Source organism: Rhizophagus irregularis, chromosome 2, assembly GCF_026210795.1.
Source record: "Rhizophagus irregularis chromosome 2, complete sequence".
Lineage (NCBI taxonomy): Eukaryota > Fungi > Glomeromycota > Glomeromycetes > Glomerales > Glomeraceae > Rhizophagus > Rhizophagus irregularis.
Window position 1 is genome coordinate 5,750,755 of NC_089430.1, and position 17,483 is coordinate 5,768,237.

The window sequence follows — 17,483 nt, forward strand, 5'->3', positions numbered from 1 at the left end:
AAAAAGCTATAAGATAAGCTAATTCTTTTTTTTTTTCATAGGAATCGAGAACTTCGCCTACAGATCGGATGGATCAGAAGAATTGGGAGACAAAAAAAAAAAAAAATCGTGTACGAAAAAAAATTTAATTCTTTTATAATTTTTTATAAAAGGGAAAGCGTCTAATTCTTTTTTTTGTTTTGTAGGAATTTTTTTTTTATAGTAAATAAAATAATCATGAACAAAAGCCTAATCACATATAATTTTCAACAATCTATCTGGTCACCACACATCAACAAAATCTAGTTTTCCATATAAATAAACGAAGAACAGATTTTATTTAAAACTTCATACTTATTAATTTCTTTATACAGTGGTTCAAAATAAATATTAATCACATGACTCAGTAATGCAATATTACATAAATTATGTATCTTTCTCATCTCATTTCATTATTTTTTTTTTACTTTTTTTATTTTATCCATAATCTCTGTATGATATATTCCTTATTTATTATTTATTATGGAAGAAATTAAACTCAGTGATGAAGAATTTAAAGATTTCATTACTAGTCACATAACTAATTTTATTTATACTGTAAAAAGTAAATTTTACTCCAATTTGTAATGATTGAAAATGCTGGATCTTTCCAGTTTTACCATCACTTTGACTTTTATACCTGTTTAACAGAAATGATTTATCCATTTCAAATTGGAAATACTATTAAAAAGTGTAAATTTTGTTTATCACTGATTTATATGTTAATTAGTTTATTTTTTTTCGTCCTTTATGAGTTTATGGATGTCTTGTCTTATAAATTGGTGTCAAAAATAATTTTTTTCTTTGACTGATCATCAAAAAAAAAAAAGATAAAATTTGAATGATTTTTTCATCTGAATTTGCAATCTAGTAATTCAGATTAGATCTTTGTATAACTAACATTCAGATCTGATTTCATCTTGTCAATTGTAATACAAGGAATATGTTCTTTCTCTTTTTTAACTATGAATACTAGCTTTGCTAATTTATTGCCTGTAATGTTTAATCTAACAACGTAAAGGAAATATTGAACGCAAAAATTGTACTACAAATTAATAAATAATTCAAATTTATAATATGTTTAATTTGATTTACTAACTCGATGAGAATTAGCATTGGAGATTTAAGATACTTCTGGATCAAGTCAAACTTTTCTTTTAACATCCTAAGTGGCGCTAGAGGACCTTTTTATTTCCTGATACCTTAAATTTGTCCTTTAATTAAATGTTATTTCGTGTCTAAATTTCATCACATGGCATCAGTGGTTATTTAGATAATTTTTATTTTATTAAAAATAAATATATATTTGTTAATTAAAAAAAGAACTTTAATAAATAATCAAATGATATTTTTTTTAAAAAAAAATTATGTGTAATTTTTTCTTTAATCCACTACGACGATAAAAATAGAGAAATCATTCTTTTTTCTCTTAAATTTTAAATAGAGGATTCCAGAAAAGTAAGTTAATGTATTTCCTTTAATGTATAATAAATATATAGATATAAATATAAGATAATTTTTTAAACATATAAATTTTATAAACTTAAAACAAGTATAAAATAAAGTAATAAGGTTAGATTTGATGATAAACAAAATTTTGCTTTTACATTATTTTAACTATGTAAACAAAGAATTTAATTGCAATCTTCGGAATTAATATTGAGTTTGGTAAAATCAACTTTTATTGATTCTAATGTATATAAAAAGTCAGAAATAAATATTGTATCAAAAATATGATTTAATAAAACAAATTAAATTCATATAATTTACCTGAATGTTCTATTCCAAGTAAATCAAACATTACTATCGGCATTTTTTGGTTCTGGAAGATTTTTAAAATCTAAAATTCTACTTGTATAAACTGCTTCAGGATGTGAAATATATGAGAGTGTACTTGTAGAAGATAATGGTGATTGAGCTGTTGAAGATGGCTTTTTATTAATTTCATCTGCATCTTCAATTTGCTTATAAAACACAGTATTATTACGATTATTATATGATTCCTCTATTAACTCTTGTAATTCTTCTGCATTAGGTCGTTTTAAAGGGTCTGCATCCCAACATTGATTAATAATGTCAAAAATAAATTGTGGAATTTTATAATTAGATTTCGGTCTCAACCCATTACAAATTTTCATTGCTAATAAATCATCATGAGCTATATCATAATAAGGAGGGAAACCTGTACAAATTTCATATGCAATAATTCCGAATCCATAAATATCACTTTTTTGAGTATATTTTTTTTCTCTTAAAACTTCTGGAGCTACATAAGGTAATACACCATATATTTTTTTATTACTATTTTGAGTATTTTGAGAGGATTTAACATTTGCCGGTTGGCATAATCCCAAGTCAGTAATATAAATTTCATCATAATCGATTAATATATTTCCACAATGAAAATTTTTATGAATTAATCCTCTTTTATGAATATCTTTAAGAATAATTGCAATAAGACGTAAACTATGCAACTTTCCCGCCCAATTCATTGAAATGAAGTTGTTATTTAAATGTTGTCTTAAGCTACACCTTTCTAAATCCATCACCATTATAAAATTATTTGTTTTTGGATCTTTGGTAATACCAAGACAACGAATTGTACCATGAATATAAAATACTGAAATACTTGATCCAACCTTAAAAGAAAATTATAGTTAGTTTAACATTTATAAAGGCTAATAATACTAAAATCAGTAAAAATATCTTACTTCTTTTAAAAAATCTGCTGTAATATCTTGGGAATTATGTAAGCACTTTAAAGCGACTCTTGTTTCACCTTTCCTTTCCAATTTACAATTAAAATAATTCGATTTCCAAGGACCATCATTCCAAACTGCTTTAAAAGTAGTTCCAAATCCTCCTTTTGCTAAATATTCAACATCTTCAAATTTATCATATTCAACCCACTCTATGACATTGTGTATATTCTCGGCTTTTAATTGTGCTTTTTGAATAAATTCATCAACGTCATGATTTCCACTTGTCCAATTTTTGAAATTTTGTTTAAAATATTGTGTATTACATAACTGACAATAAATAAAACCAGTATTAGGCTGCTTGCAACTTTTACATAAACCATTTTCTTTATAACGTTCTTTTAATTCTTTGTCTGTTATTAGTTTATCAATTAACGATTTTTGTTTTTCAGTCAAATGCTGATAGTTGAAGTCTTTTATTTGTTCAATAACATCATCACTTAGTTTAATTTCATCCATTTTAATAAATAATTTTTAAATAAAAAATATGTTAATAATTCGTGTGTAAAAATTACTAAAAAGTAATAAAGGGGGAAAAAAAACATGAAAGCGAAACGTTATTTTATGTTTGAAATGATTTCAAGATCGGCAGCAAAATTGTGAAACAAGACTAGTTAAAATACACAAAAGAACACAATTAATCTGATCGGCAATTAAATTTATCCAATTTTGGCAAATAAGGGTTTTTATTTAAATTTTCTATAATAGGTAAGATCAAATGACGAAATAACGTTCCACAGCTGTGGGTTTGAACTTTAAATATTAACAAAAAAAAATTGATTAACTTAATAAATAAATAATATAAAATAAGTAAAAATAAGATAAGATAAAATAGTTTACCACAAGAAAAAAAAATGATTAAATGAATAAAAAATAAAACAAAACAAAAATAATAAAATTCAATAAAGTAAAATAAAATATTTTTTCTGTAAAATATAAATAAGGTAACGAGTTTTATTAAGCTTTATTAATTTGATCAAAATTTTTTGGCGATATTCAGAGTGGTGCGGATCAATTGATTCGTGATCTGCTAGGCGTTACACTCTTTGCGTTTCTCATTTTCATAAGTATTCTGGAAACTTTGGTTTTTACAAGGTGTGAAATCATACTTGTCGCTCTCATTTAATTTCCTAACGCAATAATGCCGGCCAAAAGTCATATGCATACAATTTCCTTTTTTACATTTTAACAAGCTATGGTAAAGAGATTCCATAAGTTCTAGACTTTTAAAAAGATTATGTAAAAATGTAAAGAACAATAGGATCATCGAATGCATATTTAAATGACAATTTTTTCAGGTAATGAAATTCTATAAAAGGAATTACAATTTTTGTAACAAATAAAAGAGTTATGAGAATTTTAAAATCTTATGTCTAGCGGGTTCCAAATGATAAATTATTCAGATTACTAATAATTTTTTTTTTATTAGTCCGGAGCGTAGCGAAGGACTCTATATGTTCTAGCCATGGTGGTACAAAATATCCCGTTATCCGTCCGCTTGTTCTTTGAGTCGACGTTTAATTGGTTTTTATATTACACGAAATTATCTTGATCGGTTAATTGAGCATGTGGTTATCTACCTATATACTGATAAGCTCCGGACTACGTAACGGTTTACCGTTTCCCTAGTAAATATTTAGATATATCATAACTTGGATGTTAGCCCTATAAAAAAAGAAAATTCGGAATTTGTCCTGAAAAGTATGGAAAATGTCCAGAAATTTTCCGTGCGTCCGGAAAACATTTGGAAACGGTCACGTTTTGGAACACTTTCCGGACGCACAAATTCCAGACATTTTCTTGACACTCCAGAATTTGTCCAGAATTTGTCCAGGATCGAGCGTCCGGAAAATGTTCCAAAACATGACCGTTTCCGAATGTTTTCCAGACGCACAGAAAATTTCTGGACATTTTCCATACTTTTCAGGACAAATTCTGAATTTTCTTTTTTTATAGGGTAGTGATATTATAAACAAGATAGATTTTTTTATTAAAAGATAAGAATAGAAAAATTCGGAGAGATTGGAATTTTTAGCTAAAATTTAATAGCAAGAGAAAGTTTGCTGCCGATTCAATTAAACATATTTTACATAGTAGTAATCTTAATGAAGGGGTTGTTGAAGAATTTTTAAATGAATGGTATCCTACTGAATCTAGAATGAGATTCATTGAAGGAAATAATTATAAAGCTTATGGAGCTTGATTAGGTATCGTTCTTATACTTATTGGTGGAATTCTGTGGGTCATATTTATATCAATTACTTTTGTTTTAAAAAGAATTATTCCTTATTTTATTCAAAAACTAAAGAATGAATAATTTATAAAATCTTAAAATGTTAGGTTTTCTTTACACATGTCAGTACACATATTTATATATTTTTTTTTTCATAGAATAATTTGTTGTTTCTTTATTTTTAATAAGTATGATTATTAAATCAAAACATTAAATACTCTGAAATTTGATATTATCTTGATTATCGTCATTTTCGAAATAGTAGCGTTCAATTACGTATCACATGTTGATCAATGAAATACACCCCAAAATTTTAGGGACTCGCTCAATTAGCTAATATGTAATAAATACAACATGGAAATAAATCCAAAATTTGCAACGCGGCATTAACTTTTAACATACAATTTAATATTTATGATAAATTTAATGATGCAGCGAACATTTTTTTTAGAGAGGTTTTTTATATATTTTTTTTTGTGATTATAATGCTTCGGACGCTCTTACAGTTCCCGTTCCTAAAGTATTATCTCTGTTATCTGTAATGCCAATGACTGAAAGTTCGTGGTGATAAATACGTTTCACGAAATTACTTGCGATCAACTTTCCGAGGCATATGTTTGTCTTATCTGTCCCCACTCCCCCTAACTACTTTGCGTTGAAATTTTATTTTTAATCATGATATTTTTAGTAAAATTTTAAACGTTTTATTATTATTATTTTTATTTTTTAACATAATTTTTTTTATCTTGTAACTGATCAATGAAATAGTGGATGGAATTCTGTTTAATGCTGCACTTAAAAAGATTTTAATCACAAAAATAAATAAATGGAAAAAAAAACTAATTATTAATAATCACTTGATAAAATAATTTTGAACAGGCGGTCGGTTAAAAATTTGATTATTTTAGCTTAGAGGCTTGGATTTGTGCTTGTGTAACTCAAGTCTTGAGTCAACTCGAGTTGGCTCGATTTGAACTATTTTGGCTATTTTAATAAATTTGAAATTGAAATCTATCCCTTGAAGTGATACCTTAGAAAATATTACTTCAAATAAAAATATATTTTTAAGCTTTGATCTATGAAATGGTTTTCTAAAAAAACTTTTAATAATGGATGATAGTCAATTAATTACAAATATATGTGAAATCTATATAATTTTTTTTTATTAAACTTATTAATAAATTTATTATGCAAAATATCATCTGAACTGCTTTTATTTGTAGCCGTAGAAATAGGGAAAACAAATCAAGTAAAGGAAGAAAATGTCTAATAAATTATCATAAAGTTTGATTATTAATATTATGTGGACTTTTTTATGAAAGTTATCTTACACTTTTTTTTAGATCTTGGACGCTATTTAACTAAAATTTAGAATATAAAGAACTGTGAAAATTATAATTAAATTTTAAATTATTTGAATCTTTTATCAACTTGTTTCATTTCTGCTTTTATATACTCATGATAATTTTTTTTAAAAAAATAATAAAAATTTTATATATAAAAATAATCAATATCGATTTTTTCAACCAATATTTTGAAATTTAATGACTAAGGACAAAAAGAATTATTATTACGAGGGTTGTTACACAAACAGCAAATACTTGCTTTTAATGGAAAAAAAGGAAGTTACGATATTATAGTAACCTGTATCACGCGACAATAGTTGATCACTGCATTTATAGAATTCTTTTTATTCTTTCATGGAATTCTAGTCAGGAGTTCATTCAAAATTTTTCCATAATGAACTTCTAGATTAATTGTTTACTATAATTCTTTAGGATTTTGAACTCCTTACTTTAAATATATATACTAGAAGGTTTTCTTGAACGCTACAAATAATTTATATATTTTTTGAATTAACAAAACAACAATTAATATAAATATTGTTTATGATGTTAGACTTTAGTCGTCCAGAACGAACTTCTGTAGTTAACAAAGGAGAGATAAAATGTAAAGAATGTAAGATAAGAAAAATTATAGACGAAAATCATGAAACTTGTCAATTATGTTATGAAATATTCAATTCTAATTTAAGTGGGAACAAAGTTATTGATGACATTATCATAAATACACGAGTTGATTTTGTTAAAGGTGAAATTTATAGGGTATTGGAGTTTGTTCCCTATGATCAATTCAAAAATATAGAATTTATTGCCGAAGGAGGATTTAGTAAAATTTATAAAGCTATTTGGGTTGATGGTCCAATTGATGAGTACTACGATTTTCATAGTAATACAACTGTTCGTAATAACAATTATACAGTTGTTCTCAAAAAACTTAATAATTCTAAAAACATTACATCCAAGGAACTGAACGAGGTACAGTCCTGCAATATTTTAATTTTCAGCGTGATGATAATAAATTAATATTTTTTTTATTTAGCTTAAGGTATATTATCAGATTTTATCAAAAATTGAATTTGTTGATTACATTAGTAAATATTTTGGAATTACTCAAGATCCTATTACTAAAGATATAATGATTATCATGCCATATTATAGTTCAGGTGATTTGATACATTATTTAAGCAATAACTTTTATAATCTCAGCTGGAAAAAAAAAACGAAAAGATTACTTCGCATAATAATTGGACTTCAAGAAATACATATTACAAAAATTATCCACAGGGATTTACATAGTGGAAATATCTTTCTTGATAAACATTTTGCGTACATAGGTGATCTGGGAATAAGTAAATCTGCAACTGAATCAAATAATGATAATGAGAAATATGGTATTATTCCTTACATGGCACCAGAGATTTTTCAAGGACAAAAATATACTGAAGCTTCAGATATATATAGTTTTGGAATGATTATGTGGGAATTTATGACAGGTAGAAGACCTTTTTGGGATGAAATTCATGATATAGAACTTATAATCAAAATATGTGATGGTTTACGACCACCAATTGTTACAAATGCACCTGAAGGATATATTGAATTAATGAAGGAATGCTCCAGCAAAAAGACCAACAACTGAAAATATATATTTGAAAATTAATAAAATGGATGATAATGAACAATTTGGACGAAATCAAACTAAAATTATTAAATCATCAGATATTGGACCTGCAACAATGACTAGTCCAGGTGCCATTTATAAGAGTAGACCATTAAGTCGCATGATTCAATCTGCAATGTCTTTAAGGAGTTCAAGAAGTCAATCTATTGGTAAAAAATTTTATTAATTATAACGCATTTTTATTGCAAGAAAAATTTTAACAATTATTTATTTTTAAACAATTTTTAGATCCATTTTATTATTATCAGAAAAATACTGGTAATTATTCAGTTTTGTTTAATGGTTTTTTTATGTTCTTACTTATAATTAATATTATTTTAAAGATAAAAGAAAGTTTGAAGATGATTCAGTTGAAGACAGTAATGACAATGGTACGGTAATTAATTTAAAAATTATTATTTTTCATTATACTTTCTACTATTTAATTCACATTCATAATTATTTAGAACAAATTATTAAAAGAAGAAAATTTCTTGAAAATGAAAATAGTGGTAAATAAAATTACATTTTAACAATCAACATATTTCATTTTATAATTTAATTGATTTTTGTTATTTTATAGATTACTTTACAAAAGAAATTGAATTAGATATTAATATGAGCTCTAACCAACCTCGTGATAAAGGTAAGAAGATATACATTTATAAATATTAGTCAACATTATAAAATTTTTATCTAATTTTTGTTTTCAATATAAGGATACGCCACCAAAGAAATTGATCTTGATATCAATCATGCTCTTTAAGTTATAATGTTTAAACCAAATTTTTTTACTTATTATGCAGTACTATAAATAGTTAATATACAAATATATTTATATTAAACCATAGATGGATTATTTATTTTATATGAACTTTAATCGTTGATTAATGGCTAATGACTTAACCTAATTTTTTATTACTTATTCATTTTCATGCATGATAGCAAATGAAAGTTAAAAAATTGGGTCTCATCAAAATTTGTAGTTAGTGCATTAAATAAATGAATTATATAGTTTAGAATTTCTGGAATATGAAAATTGAAAATTATATTTTGTATCGTCTAACTAAAAAGCTTTAATTGCGAAAAGTTTATTGATTAATAAATGGTATTTTATTATCTACATAAAAAACTGCAATTTTATTAATTATTAACCACGTAAAAGAATCGTCACCTTTTCTTTTGGCACGCGTTCAAGTTAACCAAAAATCAAAAAAGTGGAACAAATGATTTATATATATGACGATAATGTATTTTCATCCCATGATGGGAAAATTTGGTATGAAATGTTTCAATAAGGGTACTTAAAATGTAATCCTATTTGTATCAACTTGTATGGAGTTTGACAATAAGAATATCAATATCAATAATAGGTCATTAGTCCTCACGGCTTACGCCATTTAAGTATATGGATCCAATTCGACGACTATATCATCACCTTCATATTCTCCAAAATAGGTTTCTTCTGATTTGTAAAATCTTCATTTCATGGAATCTAATTTTTATCAGTATAAAGTTATTACTCTCAACTGTTTATCGAACATTCATTTTAATATGCAGTAATCGTGGACTCATTTTTCCTTTTGGTGAATTTTTTTTAAATTTATTTGTTATACTGTAATTCAAAAATTTTTTTTTTATAAAGATAATTTTGTAAAAAACCATGTTACGTATGTAAAAAAAGAAAAAAATATTCAACTAGGATTAAATCAGATTTTTTAATAAAGTGTTTCAACTGTTTCATGATAATTCCTAAGCGCTTGATTATAAATTCCAATTAAATTTTTTTTTCTCTGTCATTTTATTACTTTATTAGGAAATCAAGAAAAATTACAAAAAAGGGAAAGATCTACATTATATAACTTTTTTTTTTTGACAACTCGCGTAAACACATTTCTTTATTATGTAAGTGCGATTAAGAACAAATTACAGATTAAACGAAAGAAATACATTGAAATTGATGGCGTCAAGCACCAACAATCTCTCCATACCGGGCGCTTCAGCCTACCGCTCGGTCCCCACACGTCTAACTTAAAATACTACTCAACTACAATGAAACTACTTGTTAATGTATCTACGGCTACCTCCTCTACCTTTTCCATAACTTCCAGGTTTACCTCCTCCTTTTTTGTTGATACTTACTGTCCACTCTTCCTTCGTCACTCTCTTCCTCTTCCGCTTTACTCCTGTCACCTTGTTTACCTATAACCTGCTTTTTACCTTCTTTTATATCTTCTTCATCAGAAGATGAGACTGCGAAAGGGTTAGGTCATTATATAACATTTAGTAAAGAACACGATTGAACTATACTTTAGTATTATTAGGGACTTAAGATTTTATGTTCAAAAGAACTATCTTCCATCCTGCGCATCCAAATAGGTTCACTAAACTACCCGCATAACTACTACTATTTGTATGAACTTCAGTAATGTTATATAAGAACCCGCCACAACACCTTTTAAAACTACTATAACTACAAAAAATAATAATAATAATAAAACTACGAAACACTACCGTAAACAATAATATTATTCCTATAAAAAAATTGGATACGTTTTTTATAAAGTTTTTATACGATTTATTTCCTTAGAAATTAGTATTTTCTCGCATTTTTTTAATACTTAATTTTTCTGCAATATCAATCATGAAATGTTTACTAATAACATGCAAATTTCTTTGAATTTGAAAGATCTTTCTTATCTTCCTGCTTAAAGATCTTTCCCGTACTTATTTTCCTATTGAAAGTAATCACTATACTCCGTGCTATTAATTTCATATTCACTTTATGACTTACGAATAAATCACTTTAAGTTATAAAGCCATGTTTTTGTATAATACGCAAGGATAAAGATAAAGCCGAATGAAATGTAGATTTTCTCTCGCCATTCTCGCCGTAATATTATGTCCAATCTTAAACAATTATTTTATGAAGCGAATGCTACCAAAGGTATTGAAAACGTGTGTTCCAGAAATTTTTTTATGGCTGTGATATCGCGAATAGATTGTAATAAATTGTAATAAGATTAGAGAACGTTTGATAATTCTGTAATTTAAAAGCATTGTTTATTAATATTTATTGATTTTTTTTTTTTTTTTTTTGAAAAAATAAAATTTATTGAATACTCGAATCTAAACTTTAGCTACAACCATCGAAATGTTAATTTTTTTCTTGTTATAATAGGAACAACATTAAAAAATTTGAATAATTTAAATAGTATACTAATTCATTAAATCAATATACGGTATTTATTCATTTAATAATTTGGAATAAATTTATTAAAATTATTTAAATTACAAACTAAGAATTTTGTAAAACATTTACTACTCTAATCTTAGTGTTTAAATAATCCATGATAAATAAATAATAAGTGATAATAATTTAACATATAAAAAAAAAAATATTGTTAATTTGATTTATAAAAAGACAATTTAAAATCCATCTAAAGATAAAAAAAAGATTAATTATTTTGCTTTATAAAGAAATTTATTTTTTTCTACTTTATTTTAAGAGCTTACCATCAGGAATTTCCAGTTCATCTTGTTCTTTTGAATGAAAGTTTGGATTATTATATACTTCTTCATCATCTGTAATAGATAAGTAATTAGTAGTAGAATTAAAATAGTATTAAAATTTATTATGTAAAATTTTCACCTACCATCGACACATTTTTGAGTTTTTTCTTTTTCGTCATCTAAATTTTAAATAAAAGTCGTGTTTAATAAATTAAATTGATATAGTAACTTTATTTGTTAGTAATTTACTCACTATTTGATTTAATTTGCAACTTTTTAAATAATTTAGATAATTTTTTATTACTATCTAAAAATTAAAATATAAATTTAATATATAAATCAATCTCGATTTGACAATAATTAAAATATATTACCTCTAAAAATAGTAATTACTTTTGATGATTTGCTACTATTCTGCTCATTTGATTTATTAAAGTCGTCAACTAAAAAAAAATTAATTAATCATTATATGAAAATTCAACGCTATAATGTTAATAAATACTTACTATTGTTAGGAATGTTAAAATCATACAATTTACTATGAAACGCTATTAATAGTAAAATAAAGTAGATTATTTTAGTATCCAAATAAAATGGTAGAATTATTATTTATAAAGTTATACCTTCTTGTTCTTCTATTATAATAAAGACAACATTAATAATATATTTTAAAATAAATACATTCGATAATAAAATATTATACACTTATTTATACCTTCTGTTGCATTTCTTGGTTCAGGTAGATTTCCAAAGTTGTGAATTTTACTTGTAGATAATCTGCTACTCGTATAATTTTCTTCTACTTTATTCATTTCTAAATTATTTTTTTCTGATTTGAATAAATCATCTGACATATTTTGATAATCTAAATGAATTCTGCTTATTCTTCTCATAAGTTTATAAGCGGTAGGTCTTTTTAATGGATCAGCATCCCAACATTCTTTCATTAAATTTTTATATTCTAATGGAGTTCCTGGCACAATTTTTGGCCTTATACCGTTAATAATATTCATTACAATATCATTTTCATGTTCATAATTTATAAATGGTGGTTGTCCAGATGAAATTTCCCACATAAGAATTGCAATACTATAAATATCAGATGCAAAAGTATATTCTCTTCCAACAATAACTTCGGGTGCTATGTAAGGAAGATTTCCATATATACTTGTTGAAGATTTATCAGCAGGTCCACAAAATCCAAGATCGCTAATATACCAATGATTATTTAATTGTGAATATAATATATTTCCAGAATGCAAATCTCTATGCATAGCTTTCTCTACATGAATATAATAAAGTGCAAGAGTTATTTCGTCAATAATTTTCATTCTATCTTTCCATGTAAGTTGATTATGATTTTGTTGTAAATATTTTCTTAAATCTATATCCATTTTCTCTATTACAAGCATATAATTTCCATTTGATGGATTTTGTGTTAAACCAAAACATCGAACAACATCCGGCCATTTATTACTTATAGTTAAATGTGATTTAGCCTAAAAGACAATAATTTGTAAAAATAGTAGTGCTAATACAAAAATTACAACAATTTTATAAAATATAGAATATTATAATACAAACCTCTTCAAACCAATTTCGATTTGCACTTTCAACATTTTCTAATTTTTTTAATATTACTTTGAGATTTCCAAATCTTGTTAATTGTTTTTTTTCAGAATCCCATTCTTCATACGGTCCGTCAATCCAAACTGCTGTATAAATTTCAGAAAACCCACCTTTTGTTAAATATTTAATATTTTCTAAATTACTATATGGGATCCATTCAACTATTTTACTCGGCATGAGTGATTCTATTTGACATTTCTGTATTAAATTATCAATATCATCATTTCCAGATGTCCAATTTGAAAAATCTTCTTTTAAATAATTTCGAACACAATATTCACAATATAATGTGGCTAAACATTCTTGCTTACAATTTTCACAAATTCTTTTTGTTCCTGAATTATTTCTAACTTTACTTCGATCATAACCTTTAGTTATCCATCTTATTGCATAAGTTTTTTCATCATTTGTAAGAATTTTATCAGCAAGGACTGTTTGTTTTTTAAATTCAAATCGTTTGTGTATATCATTGTAAATATTAGTATCTGTTAATGATGTTGCTCTATGAATTGTTGCACCAATTAATTCATATCGAAGAGTGGACATAATGTAATCAATAAGAAAGAAAGAATGAATGAATTTAAGTTCATTCACTTGATAAATTAGTAAAATTGTTGATCAAAATTTCATGTTGTCCCACATAAATTTTGTGACCTTAGGGCGTAATATTTTACGCCTCATAACCAAAAAAGAAAAATATTACTACCATTTACATATTTAGATTTGCACATTTAGTATGATCAATAATTTACGTTTTTTTTTTTTTTTTTTTCAGCGTATAATTTGCGTTTAACAAATTTGATTGTCATACTTAATGAATAGATAGTATCAAATAATTTGATAAACAAAAATCAATGATTATTATTCAATAGACTATTTTTTTGTAGTATCTTACTTAAAAAATCTAGTGTAATAGGTATGTCATGGGTTTTCATGTACACAATCCAAATTATTTATATGAAGACTATTCTAAAGTCTAAACGTCAGACATATTTTTTTTTATATAGATGAAGTTTAAAAAAAATTTACAAAAATAAAATAACAAAAAAAAAATACGAAATATATTAAATTATATTCTAAAAATTGTACTTGGTTTTTTATGTTGTATTATTTTCATTTCTATTATTAAATTAAATAATATTACAATAAATTTAGTAATAAAAAAAAAATTCTATTTTGTAATAAATAGACTTAATATATAATTTTCCAGTAAGTCAAATTAGAAGGATTTATTATAAGATTTTTTAATACTCATCTAAAATCTTTTTATTTAATAAAATTCACTTTTAAAAAAATCTTTTTTTAACGAGAAAATTTTTTTATAGAGCCTATGAAAATTTTTTAATAAAATCCATTTGAATTTTTAGATATAGATTTTTGTTCATAAAGATACTTTATTAATATAAATATAAAATTACAAGAAGTTAATATAATAATTCTCAGTTTAATAATATTCCAATAAGATAATTTCTAAAGTATAATCATAATTTCTAATAAATTCTAATAATAGACCCCTTTCAAACCGTCCAAATTTTATAATTTCTGTCGATCATTATTTTTCACTAAAATATTCTTTCATAAAATTATTTCAATTTTTTTCATTTTTAAACTTTTTTTCAATTTTGATTTTTCCACTTTTTGACTTTTTTACTCACAAAATATCCTTTTCAAAAATGTCGTTTTTCACTTTTCGTAAATATTAATTTTCCAAAATTTTCAATTTTCGATCTTCAAATCCTTTTCTTATTATAGTAATATCTCGATTCTAGTTCCCAATTCTAAATCTAAAAATAAAAGTGAACACAAGAATCGTTACGGATGTTACACTTGTAACATTACACAATTATAATACTATACTAATAAATTCACTAGGTGCTCACGGCATTACAGTAATGCCGGGATCTAAGGCATTTATTAATTACAAACCGCAGCAATTTATTTATTGTCGGTACATAACCTACGAATTTTGAAGTGAAATACGTATAAAAACCTCCTGGGTCATGAGGTTAAACTGATTCATATACAATGTTAAGTGTTGTATGGATTTTATTGGTTAACTGGAAATGATGATTAATATTTATCAACTGCGGGATACTTTTATGGAAGTTCATTACGATTGTCAACTTTTTAATGATTATAATTTAGGAAATAATTTATCTTATTATCATAATTTTGGAAGGAATTACGTATGTTGATCACAAATTGATGAAATAATCACGTGGAAAGATGACGATATAATCGATATATTATAACATGAAGTTGGACATAATCTTCGACCTTAAATTTTGGACCTTAAATTATTATATTTTACACATTCCTTAATATTCGATTCTTTTATACTATTTTCTTATGATGTAAAAGTACATTTCTTAATAACTTATGAATTCTATTGGTAATTTAACCTAAGTTACTCTTGTGGTTTCACCGGGGACAACAGGTTATTTTATTGATTTTATTCGTGAATTTCATTTTATTTCATATTTTGGGATGGGAATTTTGGGCATTCGATGAATTTTATAATATTTTATTCATGAAATAATGTTTGAAAATGGGTTTTATTAAGGAAATAATCTTATTTTTGAAAAACGGAAGGGGAATTATAGCAAATTTTTATTTGATGAATTCATGATAATTTATATTTAGGTTGATACTATTATGTATTTCCCCAATAGTGGGAAGATAATCGAGAAAATTAATATTTTATTATATTTAATAAAGGAATATTCACGTAAGACCATCGACCCCCAGTCTTACAGCGTCGAAGCGGTGCTACGATCCGTTCATCCGTCACTTGGATAATCTTTAGTGTATTATTTTAATAATCAGGAAATTAGCTCTTTTAAAGAATAAAAATTTATACAAGTTGTACAATGGTATTACTTTGTAAATAATTTTTATAAACCAGTTGCACGCATTAGCAATATATCTTACAGTTCCTGTTGCTGCGCCACACAAGAAAGCGAAGAAGAAGCAAGTTTTTGGAGCGACTTCTTTTTGCAGTATACTTCACCAGTGTTTTTATTGCCTGAAGTACTGAATAGTCTATGGCCAATAGGCTTCGTAACTTACTTGCCAAAGGAACCTATACTGTGATAATTGCAGAGAAAAAAATTTCATATCGGGTATTGCATTGGCCACTTTTTTGATGGGTTTTGTCGTTGTAAAATTTGTGTCATAAAATTTGTAAAGTAATTAAAAAATAAAGGAAAGTAAGTTTTTTATATATTATTTTGTTGTACAAGCTTTTCAATAGCAATAAATACATAAAAGTTAAATTGTAATACTTAATGAAGTCATGATTTACGCGAAAGTATATTTTTTATATGAAAAAATAATTTTTATTTCGCGTTAATGTCACATAGCTTTGACACGGACAAATTTTAAGGAATTTCACATTTTGTAATTATATAAATATTTATTATAGTTTGGATTAATAGTGAAAATTATTATTATTTATTATTATTATTTTAAAAAAAGTTTCTTAATTAAACACATACAATTTATTTAAAATTTAAATATGCAAATAATTCTTTATATTACGATCGCTTTCGTTAAACAAAGATAATTATAAATACCGAAAACTTCTTCATTAATAATAAACAAAAATTCTCACGAAATGATTTTTACTTTAGAAAGGCGGTCAAATTATACAAATAAACCATATCGGTACCAAATACATAATCAAACTTTACGAAATGTGCTCATCTCCTAGTACGGGGACCCACCCTTCAAATTTCTTACGAAATGATCCAATTAGAATTTGTCAAATTATTCATTATCACGATGTCTTCAAAGGTATTTATATATGGTATTATACGTAGAAAAACCATCTGTTTTAAACTTAAAAATTTTATTTAGCTTTTCTAAATTCCCATTTAATTAAATTTTTATTTTCACTTGGACCATTTTATTTTAGGATAACTTAATACTGGAAACATAGCGGGCTTTCCAATTTTATCTCAATTTTATCACACGATATACTGTAAGTACCGTTGTGAGATTTTGTTTTTTGAAAAATTCTACATATTAAAATATTCCTCAAATTTTGCTATCTAGTTGGTATTTTTAGCATACCTATTTTTATTAAATCTATTTGTTATTAATCAACTTTTATATGTAATAACTTTTTAATTTAGCAATTTTATACATTGCAATTGGCGGATTAAAAATTTAAAATATCACATAATAAATATTACTCAAACTTTCCAAATTAACAAACAAAAATTTGATATATCTGTTTCTAAAATTTTATTAAAATTTAAAGTAAAATGAGGGACTTTAATATGTTCCATTTATTTAAAATTAAAATCAAATATAATTCTTATGGA

The 17,483-nt window shown here is 25.1% G+C and overlaps 3 protein-coding genes across 3 annotated transcripts; 1 reads left to right on the plus strand and 2 right to left on the minus strand.

The window, feature by feature from the left end:
• Window positions 1-1,521: 1,521 nt before the first annotated feature.
• OCT59_012548 (uncharacterized protein) lies at window positions 1,522-3,236 on the minus strand (the record flags this gene model as incomplete). Its single annotated transcript, XM_066134560.1, has 5 exons — window positions 1,522-1,708; window positions 1,789-1,797; window positions 1,871-2,657; window positions 2,730-2,965; window positions 3,053-3,236. 5 exons carry the CDS (start codon window positions 3,234-3,236, stop codon window positions 1,653-1,655), a joined length of 1,272 nt encoding a protein of 423 aa, XP_065989815.1. The 3' UTR covers window positions 1,522-1,652.
• Window positions 3,237-6,902: 3,666 nt separating this feature from the next.
• Window positions 6,903-8,779, plus strand: OCT59_012549 (uncharacterized protein; the record flags this gene model as incomplete). Its single annotated transcript, XM_025330946.2, has 8 exons — window positions 6,903-7,328; window positions 7,393-7,516; window positions 7,974-8,183; window positions 8,263-8,292; window positions 8,358-8,405; window positions 8,481-8,525; window positions 8,597-8,659; window positions 8,733-8,779. 8 exons carry the CDS (start codon window positions 6,903-6,905, stop codon window positions 8,777-8,779), a joined length of 993 nt encoding a protein of 330 aa, XP_025165496.2.
• Window positions 8,780-11,442: 2,663 nt separating this feature from the next.
• OCT59_012550 (uncharacterized protein) lies at window positions 11,443-12,338 on the minus strand (the record flags this gene model as incomplete). The annotated part of the gene is made up of 7 exons (XM_066134561.1): window positions 11,443-11,453; window positions 11,530-11,598; window positions 11,670-11,705; window positions 11,780-11,833; window positions 11,901-11,969; window positions 12,033-12,074; window positions 12,230-12,338. 7 exons carry the CDS (start codon window positions 12,336-12,338, stop codon window positions 11,443-11,445), a joined length of 390 nt encoding a protein of 129 aa, XP_065989816.1.
• Between the last annotated feature and the right edge of the window lie 5,145 nt (window positions 12,339-17,483).